Raw genomic sequence first — 11234 nt, 5'->3', positions numbered from 1 at the left:
ACATCAAAACTTACTAAAGCATGCCATTTTCTCATTAGTTAAATCCCACATAACAAGTTATACACAAGTCACTGATCGTCAAACTTACTATAGCGTGTTGATTTGTCGTTAGTTAAATCCACACATTTCAAGTTATAAACAAGTCGCTGATCGTAATCCACTTCTCAATGTGACGTGATTTCGTAAATCATGATGTAATTTGTATGCAGTGAGAGGTAGATCAAGTTATATTTTCTCAACGAAAAATGTATTCTATAATTAAATAAAATATTATTTACAGATATTCTATTGGCGATTAACCTGGATTCAATGTCTTCTTCACGATTTTATTAACATATTTTCTATATATTACGTATTTAATTGATACTGCCGTATATTTGTATGCAAGTACATCAGAGGGTAATGTGGGGGTCATAATAAATCGATCTAGTGCAAGGGCATACACTCAACTGATCCTAGTAAGCTTTAACATTTCAACTCTAGAAGTATTAAGGCATCTGAAAAAAGCTGCGATCCTGATGAAATTTTGAAAATAATTTAATTATATCGATATTTCACGCCGCTGACCAGCCAAAAATACAGCATTCAGTCATTCAAATATAATTTTAACAATGAAATTGCAGAGTTTAGATAGGATCGCAGCACTTTTCAGAAACTACAATGCGTGTTGAATTAATATTTATATGATAAATTTTGAATTTTAACTTGGCTATGCCCTTGCACTAGTGATATTTATATGTAACAGCAATACTTCAAGTCAATGTGCTAAAATCGCGTGACTGCCGCATCACGTGACTAGTCTGAATATAAAATATAAATAATATGTAGTTATTAATCATAATTACAATTATACGATATAAGTAATGTAATAAAAATAATCGCCATCCCGATTACGAATACATTTTTAAATAAAAAATTTAGTCGATATTTCCATTGCGCACCTTAACTGTACTGCGTGGCGGAAATTGTAGTGAAGTGTATTGACCGTGTGTCCGACTACACAGGTTCAACTGTAATAGGTTAAACAATGAAGAAGTCTATATCCTAATTATCCGTCCATCATTCATCATTGTTTGAAAATAAAACGAAATAAAACACATATACATGTAATATACATCTTTTACTAGATACATTTGATAGTAAAAAATACAATAATATATTGGTTTTACAAATAGTACACCGCCTTTATTGAAACCATGTTTTGGTTGCAAGTGTTCTCACTTCATGTCGAACACTATTTTTAAAAAAAGGACCTCCTGATGAAGATTAATTCAAAACCATCTGCTTTATCATAAACGATTTTTCTGATTGATGGGTGGTCGGTCATCTGTAAAAAAAATGGGGGAAAAAAATAATAATCAAACTAATGCTTCATAGAAATAAAAGTATATTTTTCTTAAAAAAAGGAAAACAAAACCCTTTGATAACAATTAGAAATTTTTACGGAAATACAAAAAGAAAAACAATCTGGGTTATTTAGATTTAATGATGTTTACCTAGTGACGTCTGACCATCATGGTGGTTCCCTTCACTGATGTCCCACTCCTTACTGTGGGATCCCATGGCCAGTGCCAGGACTCTGAGGACCACACACCGTTAAGGAAGGCGCGGTGACAGGAATTAAACCACCAGCCCCCTCTACGGCTACTAGCAGCAGCACAGTTATTATCTCTAGATCTGTCGTTATCCCTGTCTGGAGTACTGAAGTACATCCCAGACAGATCATGGTAAGGATAACCTGTGTCTATCATACTGTCTCCTATATATGTACAAGAAATATATCATAGAGGTTATGGATTCATATATATATTCAATCTAGTCGATAATAATACTGAGGTACATTAAGACAGGTGGCTTTGCATGCTATAAGGAGAGAAAGTATCTATTTTAAATTATCCACGCTATATCTTGCGTCATTTGCAATACAGCAGGAAATTTATATATTTTGTTTACTAATAAAAGTTACGACAATAATGTTAAATACATTATTAAAACTGAAACTGAAGTTGAAATGTTTTAGCTATATGATAAAGGAATTATTGAACTTATATTAATGAATATTAGCAAGCTCGTGCATTTGAACAGCCAACTCGTGCCAGTGTTCACCTATATAAGTTCAACAACTCTATAATATTAAACTTTCATTAAGATTCGCTGTCTATGATTTCCTGCGGACATGCTTGTCTACATGTATATACTGTTTACACAATTCAGCCATCATTATTCCTGGAAAGGCCTTATTCTTTATCTGATATTAATCAATTGTTGTTTTAATTACGACTTCTTTTATAAAACAAGGAAAGTATTATCTTTGGGTATGAAAAATAATGCATTCCACACGTTAAAAGTCACAATCAGGCAAATTTAAAGTATGAATAATTCACAAATGTAAATATAAGTAATAAGATATAATTTTAAAACATCTATCGGGCTATAAATATGGGTTGGTACGAGTTTAATTCATCATAAAGTCCTTCGGGCTTTATGGAATTTTATCTCGTGTCCAACCAGTGTTTATATCCCGATAGATGTTTAAAATGATATCTTATTTCTTAAATACGTAATTTCTGTCGAGTTTTAAGAAGTTAAATTGAATACCCTTACCTAAAGTCCCCGTGGCAGGTCCTGCAAGAAACAGTTGATATTTTCCTGCTTCGTTGGAGACAGAAAATCCTTCGTACATTTCATACAGCGTTGTACCATTCTGTAGAGTAATGGTTACATACAAGGATGAGGTGTTTTCTTTCGTTAATTGATGGATTACGTCATGTCCTGTATTAAGATATATAGAAATCAATCAATTATCCTAATTTTGCAAACACACCAACAGAAGAATTACGTTAGTAAAATAAAAAAAAAATATTGAGTAAATTATTTGAAAAGAAATATATCAAATACAACATTCATTTTCAATATTTAAAACAGAATATAGTCAATTAAAAACCTTCTTGCTTTTCTCTTAAGCATGATTTTCTTAGTCTAAATGTTCTTATAATCATTATAAACATGAACTAAATCAGCTTAAGAAAATTTCTTGCGGTTTTTTTTAAAGAAAAAATAAGTAAATAAAAGTGTATTAAGTCACTATTTATATATCCCTCTTTAATATATCAAATTTGTGTCTTAGTTGTTTCAAAAATTGGTGAACTACAAAATTTTATCTAGGAAATCACCAATACACAGTCAAAAGAAATCACCGGTACATTTCAAAACTGTAAAACAAGAATAATAAGCGCATCACTAATTTTAGCGCCTTTTGCGCAAGAGCCCTTGAGCGCCAAAATTTATTGTGCGCTAAAGGATTTCTAAATATCATTTTTGTGTGTGTTTAAAGTTTTTACAGAAGTACATGTAAACCGGAACGCGCGATTACGTAATGTCGAAGGGTGATTGGATTTTATATACACACTAGCAATGCACATGTCCGGAAGATAGAAAGTTCTGCCAAATTATAATTTCATTAAACTATTATTACCCCGGTAGTTGTTACCCGATTATTATCATTAGCACCTTCAAAGTTTGGCTTCTCGGTGTGTCAATCATGTATCGCCTCGAGGTAAACATTGCGTGGCGCATGGCGATTGAACTTGCAGACAATACCTGATTAGGATTACCGTTTTATCTAAGTAATTTTCTGTCGATGCATGCATTGTTTAAATGTTATTTAAGTCAGTAAATACTCCATTTCTTTTAATTGAGAATAGAAATAAAATAAATTTTAACATTGTATCATGTCCATGTGATATCGACACGTACCACGGTAAAGGTAACGAATGTTTACTGATATACGTGACAACTAATGTGTTTCCGTGCTTGACTATCCAAAAAGTCAAATACGGGTGCGAATTAAAAAAAAATGTCACATATAAATATTTTACTGACAAGTGCAAGCGCTTAAACTTATTTACGCCAATGCATTCCCATTTACCTTTGCGCTAAAATATGTATGCGCCAATTTTTCTCGTTTTACAGTACATGTACGTGTCATCTAGTTTTAAATCCTTACCCTTCATTAGCAACTATTTTTAAACTATTTTTTTACTGTTTGTTCTTATTTATCAAAGATCACTTTTACCAATCCAGACTTCCGCTTCCGATGAACCAAATCCATTTTTATAATCTATCCAGTTCCTATCAAAGTTCACGTATCCATCCATCCGTTTTTGAATTGCCTTGAAAAGATAAATAACAGTTGAATTATTTTGAAAATTAAGACATATTTTCATTAGAGCTTTAAAGGGGAAAAGGCTTCTGATCTCTTTCCTATCCCCTTAGTAAGAAATTAATTAAATTATCATGAACGCTAAAATTGAAGAATATCAAATATAAATTTAATTAAATTTGCATATTTTACTTTAATTGCCAAATTAACAAACTATATCTCAATCAAATTTCAGAGTATACTATAAAGATATGCTCCTTCTTTCTCTTTCTCTTTCTCTCTCTCTTTCTCTCTCTCTCTCTCTCTGAATAAGAAATTCAGTCTAATTTATTGTAATTGAAACTATTGTTACCCCAGATTAATAAGTCAAATTTCAAACAAGGTACTGGTTGATACGAAATACCCATCGCCTCTGGAATATCAAATTTTAATCAAATTAGAGTGTAGTGTATACACCATTTATAAAGCTGTATAAACAAACAACACACCGTCCATCCCCCTCCTATTGTTGTCATGTCACAAAACACCTTGACAGGAATAGAGCTTTACTCCAAGGGGAATTTTCTGTACACACCTGTATATGTGTAGTCGTTATCGTGAAGATCCTTACAATCTCTATTTCGAACTGAAAATAGAAAAAATCAAAAATCTTTTACATTGGTATACTACATGTGATAGGCTCACAAAAATCCGTTCAGAAATAAAAAGATACCAAAGACAAAAAAATTAATGTTTTTCCGTCTTACTAATTAATTAATTGTAACTGATTGTGAATAAACAAAAAAAATAACATTTGAGGAAACATTTACTCATGATAGTGCAAGTGCAAACATTTTTTCCTTATTCAAAATGAATTTGTTATTATGTTGTATCGATTTGTCTTATCTATTTTAATTCAAAAATTTTCATCAACATTACGTGTTTTTATGGGTAATATGTAACCCTGACAGTGGGATATTTATTTTTAAAGTAAAAATTCTTCAAGAAAGCATCCTTTAAATAAAATTGAAACAAAAAATATTGTTAAATCTTAAACAATGTTGTCTAAAAACCCGTGTAATAAGTAAGTAAGTAAGTAATTTATTTATTTATAGTGACATGTGTATAATTAAATTCTTTTGTTTACAGACTGTATAAAATAACAATCACCCGGCCCATCCGTTTTTAATTCCACTTTAAACACAAAATTGAAATACAATATATTTTGCCAAATAAGAAGTCTTTCAGATCCGTTAGAAAGTTTTATTTGACAGATAGAAACCCAGTGCAATTATGCATGTCACAAATGCTATCACCATGTGTGATGTGTGTGGTAAAAAGCTAAATAAATTAATATATTCCTAGTAAGTATGATCAAATATAAATTCAATTAAATTTCTCAAATTTTATTCATGTTACCAAATTAACAAAAGTATAATCTCAAATATCAAATTTAATTGTAATATATAATTAATATCAAATTTCTCTCTCTAAAATATATCCAATCAAATACAGACTTGTTAATTAATGACTTCAAACGTCCCATAACCCAGATTATTAAGCAAATTTCAAAAATTATTTGTAAATTTGAGAACTGCGTAAATATGCACAGTCCACATTAAACACACAAAACTTAATCATATTACAGTGTACTGTATACACCATTTATAAAGCTGTATAAATAAACAATATACTGCTTTAAAAATGTGCATTGAAAAATTCTAAATTCCTCCTAATAACAGTGTAGTCATGTCACAGAACTTATTATAATAGAATAAAAATAAACAACACACCGTCCATCCCCCTCCCATTGTCGTCATGTCACAGAACTTATCATAATAGAATAAAAATAAACAACACACCGTCCATCCCCCTCCCATTGTAGACATGTCACAAAACACCTTGACTGGAATTCTAAGGGTAGACGTACACCCCTGTATATGTGTAGTCGTTATCAAGGAGTTCTTTACAATCTCTAGGGAGAACTAAAACCAAAAAAAAATCAAAGAAATTATATTACCCTGGTATATTACAAGAAAGAGGCTCACAAACATCCGTTCAGAAATAACAAGATACCAATGACAAAAAAAAAATATGTTTTTCCAATCTTAGTCGGAAATTAATTGATTGTAACTGATAAAATAAATATGATGAAATATTTACTCATGATAGTGCAAGTGCAAACATTTTTTAAATTCAAAATGAATGCGTTATTATGTTGTATTGATTTGTCTTATCTATTTTAATTCAAATATTTTCATCAACAAATACAATCAATTTTTATGGGTAATATTTAAATGACTACGGTATATTTATTATTTGAAGAAAAAAAATTCTCCATCAAGAAAGCATCCTTTAAAAAAATGAAAACAAAAATATTGTTCAATCTTAAACAATATTTTCTAAAAAAAAAAAAAAGTGTAATATTTGAAATGTTTTGCTGAGGAGTACTACAACTAAAGGTACTGTGAGCATCGAGATCACTAAATGATATCCCCCCCCCATTTGATTTTAATGGTGAAGTCAATGTTTTGCTCTTGGAGACACGACAAAGTGTCAAATTCAGGAAGTAAAATAGGTATTGCAAAATGGCATTTTGTAATAAAGAATCTGTGATGACATCATTATATTTATCCTGTGGTATAGGAGGAGTTTTTGATAAGAGAGGAGTATCCTTCAATATCGAGAATGGCAGTGCCAATGTTTTCTATAGTAAACCCGAAATATATGTCCGATCAAAAAGTAAATAGAGATGTGCACAATGTCACTATAAAACAAAGATTCTGTAAAAGTTTCATTAAATTTCATTCAGTGATATAAAAGTAGTTGATGATAAAAAATGGATATTCGAGATAGAATTGACACAGACGGACGGACAGCTAGACCGACGGAGGGACATCCCGATCATACCCTCCGCTTTTCAAGCGGTGGTAAAATAATAATTAACTGTTTTAAGATTCTTTAACTGTCCATGATTACTTAAACTTTACCATATATACTGTCTAACAACCTATTGAATGGTCGTCAGTGTTTTTTTCCTGACATGAGCATTAAATGTCAGTCAATGTTTTTTTCTGACACTATCATTGAATTCACAGAAGCAAAAGAGGGTTACAATTATAAGCATACACAAGCTTTGCAAGGTTTAATCACTGTTTTGGATATTCCGCTCCCTTATAAATTGAAAACACTTTGTCAATTTTAAGATTTTATCCTCTAGTTCTGGAATTGATCCAAATGAGAAAAAGAAAATAACCAAACAAAAACTGGATTAACATTTACAAAGTAATACGTGTACTATAGTGTTTCTTCAACGTTAATAATTCCAATAAATGATAATTTTACGAGAAAATGAGAAAATTTTAAATTTTTACCGAGAAACATAAACAAAATCACCGTTTATGAATTGCCTAGTTTAAATTATTAAACAAAAATATTTGTTTAAAAGATTTGAAGAAAATCGCATGTGCACTGGGAGAAATCTTGAAATTTACAATTTTCTTTCACATCAAAGTCTCCCTCTGAGGATTTGCTCATAATTACGCTATGATTTAACATATATTTTATCAATAGCTCATAGTTCAAAATAATATTATCCAATACTCATGTCAGCAAAAAGCAAATCTATATATAAAACAAAATAAATTTAACCCCAAAAAACAAATATCATTTTCAAGCAGAGTAATAAGAATTCAAATTTGAATTAATAGGGGTAATGCTTTAATCTGAGACATGAAAGAATATTACAGTAGATTGATTTTTTTTAATTTGATCAGGAAATATTTTCTGTAAAAAAAAAAAAAAACTGTTCCATCTATACAGTTATAACCAATGGACCCTTTCTTGCATTTTCAGGGATTTACAAAAGCCATTATTTACAATTTTAAAAGGTCCCTCCGTTATTTCGTTGATGTAAAAGTGTGCGATCGCCAGGATTGCTCACTCTTCTATTGCACCTGATCCCACTTTTGATTTAGAGGTTATTATTTGATCTGCTTTTGAGCTGTATTGTTTGAATGGAGTGAGTATGAATTGTTTTCCCCATATTTTTCATTTTCCAAAACAATATATATAAAAAGAAATACCTACAATAACGTATCCGTTTTCTATAAAAGGTAATACATACAATCATGAAAAAAGTATCTCCAGCCCTCCTCATCTGATGTTGACGACTTGTGGAGTTTCCTGTGGAGCCGACATTTCTTCAATCCTTCATTATACCCAAACACCCTACAATCCCCCCGACACTTCTCGGCACAGTCTTTAAAGGACATAGAATACTCCCCTAGAAGTTCGCCTTCGGACTTTTTATCATCAAAGTCCATGTTTCTGACGAATCTCCTAGAAAACATGGCGACGAGAGGCACCGTAAAGTAGGCAGCAATTAAAAAAACAGCCCAGAGATTGCTCATGTTGTTCTTTGTGTATTACACCAGTTGTACGGTTTCTGTGAAGAAATTGCAAACCAATCTTCCATCTAGCGGGTATAAATATAAAAGCCTCAATGCATTGCGTACCACTGATTGGCTGATTGTTACGTATTTTACTATCTCTGGAAGATCGATTTTAGAACAAGAATGACTGGATCTTTAATTGGTCTAAAGATGAAAATAATGGATTTGATCATATTTTAAATAATATCCGTTGAATATCATCATAATGCCCGTCTTTCTGTACGTCCGACTGTTAAGATTTGGGGAACCCATCTCTAATTCATAACAACTTTTATAACACTAAATGAAATGTAATGAAATTTCACAGAAGCTTGAAACATAGTGCCGTTGTACATATCCAATTTATAGATCGTATACATACAAGGATTGATTCAGAAGGTTATAAATTTTTACATATAACGTATATCAAGTTTTCATCTATTTTTAGTTTATGTTACGTACCCTTAATTGTAAAAGTGAAGAAAACGCATTAAGTGGTATACAAAATAAAAATTTGGACCTCACATAAAACTCTGTAGGACTAAATGAGTTTTACTGGTTATAATTAGCTTTTAATGGATGATTTCTTGATTTGTTGTTAATGGTGACATTGTAAGACACTGTGAAAATTCGATCAAGTTAAAAGTTTTTCTAAAATCTCGGGAATACCCGTTACTACAACACTGATTTAAACGAAACAGTATAATACTGATACCGACTGAAAAAATGATGTAAGCAATCGGCCTTCCATTGGCGCGAGAATTTAAGTTAAAAAAGAACCTCCATGAAGGTTAATTAAAAGTGTCACCGTCTTTTGGAAGGTCAAATTAACTGTTAATGGACGAGAACCACCAGTGTACCTGTACTTTGTTTAACATTTTTCTATAATTTAATTCTGGTTGCGAAGCTGTATTTGATTTGATTAAAAAATACTTTATATCTTATAAACTGGTTTGCCTACGTCACAATGACCTCCGTCAAAAATGTATTATTCCCCTGACGATACATTCAAATTTTGTACAAATTGAAGTCATTTTTGTTCGAACAATCATCTTTTTTTCTAACAAAAATGAATGAAAATTAGATTATAAGCAATGAAAGTAATAGCTACCCATTTTATACGATATAAACTGGGTTGGAACAGTTTTTGCGGTTTATAAAGAGTTCACTGCCCCAACCCAGTTTATACCATATAAAATGGGTAGCTATTAAATTCATTCCTTAAGTAAACGAAACATTCCATGGAAAGACGGTGAGCATTTTGAAAAATCATTATAATATGAAAATTAGGAGGTGCTAGCGAAGACCTATGTTATTCCTCAGAATAGAAATGAAATGAAAGAGCAGTTATCTGCAGAATGTGAGGACGAAATGCTCCTTTAACGTGATGTCACATACCTAAGTTGACGTTACTTCGAAATCTCCCCCGGATTATACAATTGTCCAGAAATCCCTTATGACCATTAGGGTAATTAGAAAGTAGTGAAAATCTCCAGTCATGTTGCATATCGGCTCTATCAAATAAATATGTCTTGATCTAATGCTTGCTTTTCTCGATAGTCACGATAAAATTTTTGAAAGAAAATCCAAGAAATTTTGGATAGACCCTCGTATTATGGGTTTCCCATAACAAAACATAAATACTGTAATTTGGCAAAAATATTTACATTCTATTCTATTTTGCATATACAAAACAACATAACACGGACAGGGGGTCAAATGTTTCAAAAATACGTTTAGCTTTGACGTCACCATGGTCACAAACATTGAACGTCGTAACGGGAAACGTCAGAAGCCAGTGTGACATTTTTTTTTCTTTTGATCTGACACTTGTTTAATGTAAAAGACAAAAAAAGGCTAAGGTCACTTGAGTCATTTTTATTATTATTTTATTAGAAAAATGAGGGATTGTTTTTTGACATGTTCATGTAACAAAAATTGTAATTGTACTGTGGGGCTAAAAGTGGTTTCATTAGAAGGTTGAAATTAGGGCGATTTCAATATAATGAAAAATGGCGATTGGAAACATATTTTATAAATTAGAAAGATATCTATATCTTATTCGCAACTATCTTATACAACTAAAAAAAAATGTAATCTTCAGATTCCCAGTTTTCCAGTTTTAGTATAAATCTGATAGCTCATAAGAAATTTGAAATAAATGTGTTTTAGCTTTCATTTCAATGATAATCGTCATATCTTTCCATAAGTCTACTATATATGTATTTCGACTTCCATTGATAACTCTCTTAATGAAGTCAAATACTGCCTTCTTAGTCAACATGCAAAAATGGTTTGTTACCATGCAGGGGATGCTTACTCCTCCATGGCACATGAACCCATCCCTCTGCTTCGGAGATCCGTGTTTGCTCTGCTCTTATTTTGTATTGTTTTGTGGAATTTGAGATTGAATGCTTTTCGTTATCTCTACATCCTTCTTGGTCATCCGCAGTAAAAAAAAGTCTTGCTTTTTTGTTGATATTTGCATAAATCATACATATATTTGAATGGGGTTTTAGAACAAATGGCATTTTATGGCACCAATTCGTTATCACTATAACAGCATACCATCTATTTGCTAAATTAGCTAATACTTATTTAATATCAATGTCATTTGTTTTTTGTTATGTGGCGTTTTTTGACTGTAACATTTATGAGAA

The 11234-nt window shown here is 31.3% G+C and overlaps 1 protein-coding gene across 1 annotated transcript; it reads right to left on the bottom strand.

The window, feature by feature from the left end:
• Positions 1-1206: 1206 nt before the first annotated feature.
• On the bottom strand, positions 1207-8466 carry LOC134247418 (fibroleukin-like). Its single transcript, XM_062729792.1, has 7 exons — positions 8268-8466; positions 6072-6126; positions 4651-4705; positions 4076-4172; positions 2605-2772; positions 1497-1759; positions 1207-1327 (listed from the first exon to the last, which is right to left on the bottom strand). Exons 1-6 carry the CDS (start codon positions 8464-8466, stop codon positions 1497-1499), a joined length of 837 nt encoding a protein of 278 aa, XP_062585776.1. The 3' UTR covers positions 1207-1327.
• Positions 8467-11234: the final 2768 nt, after the last annotated feature.

Source organism: Saccostrea cucullata, unplaced genomic scaffold (genome assembly GCF_032062105.1).
Source record: "Saccostrea cucullata isolate Sc308-1 unplaced genomic scaffold, CSIRO_AGI_Scuc_v1 ctg6618, whole genome shotgun sequence".
Lineage (NCBI taxonomy): Eukaryota > Metazoa > Mollusca > Bivalvia > Ostreida > Ostreidae > Saccostrea > Saccostrea cuccullata.
Note: the sequence above shows the minus strand (reverse complement) of the source record. Positions and strands in the feature narration are given on the sequence as shown.

Bases quoted from the DNA above. Each gene is read 5' to 3' on its own strand.
- LOC134247418 (XM_062729792.1), bottom strand. From the start codon at position 8,466: ATGGACTTTGATGATAAAAAGTCCGAAGGCGAACTTCTAGGGGAGTAT. The intron at 4,706-6,071 runs GTACGTCTACCC...CTTGGAGTAAAG, and splicing joins GACTACACATATACAGGGGT to CTCTATTCCTGTCAAGGTGT. The intron at 1,760-2,604 runs GTAAGGGTATTC...GTACATATATAG, and splicing joins ACCTGCCACGGGGACTTTAG to GAGACAGTATGATAGACACA.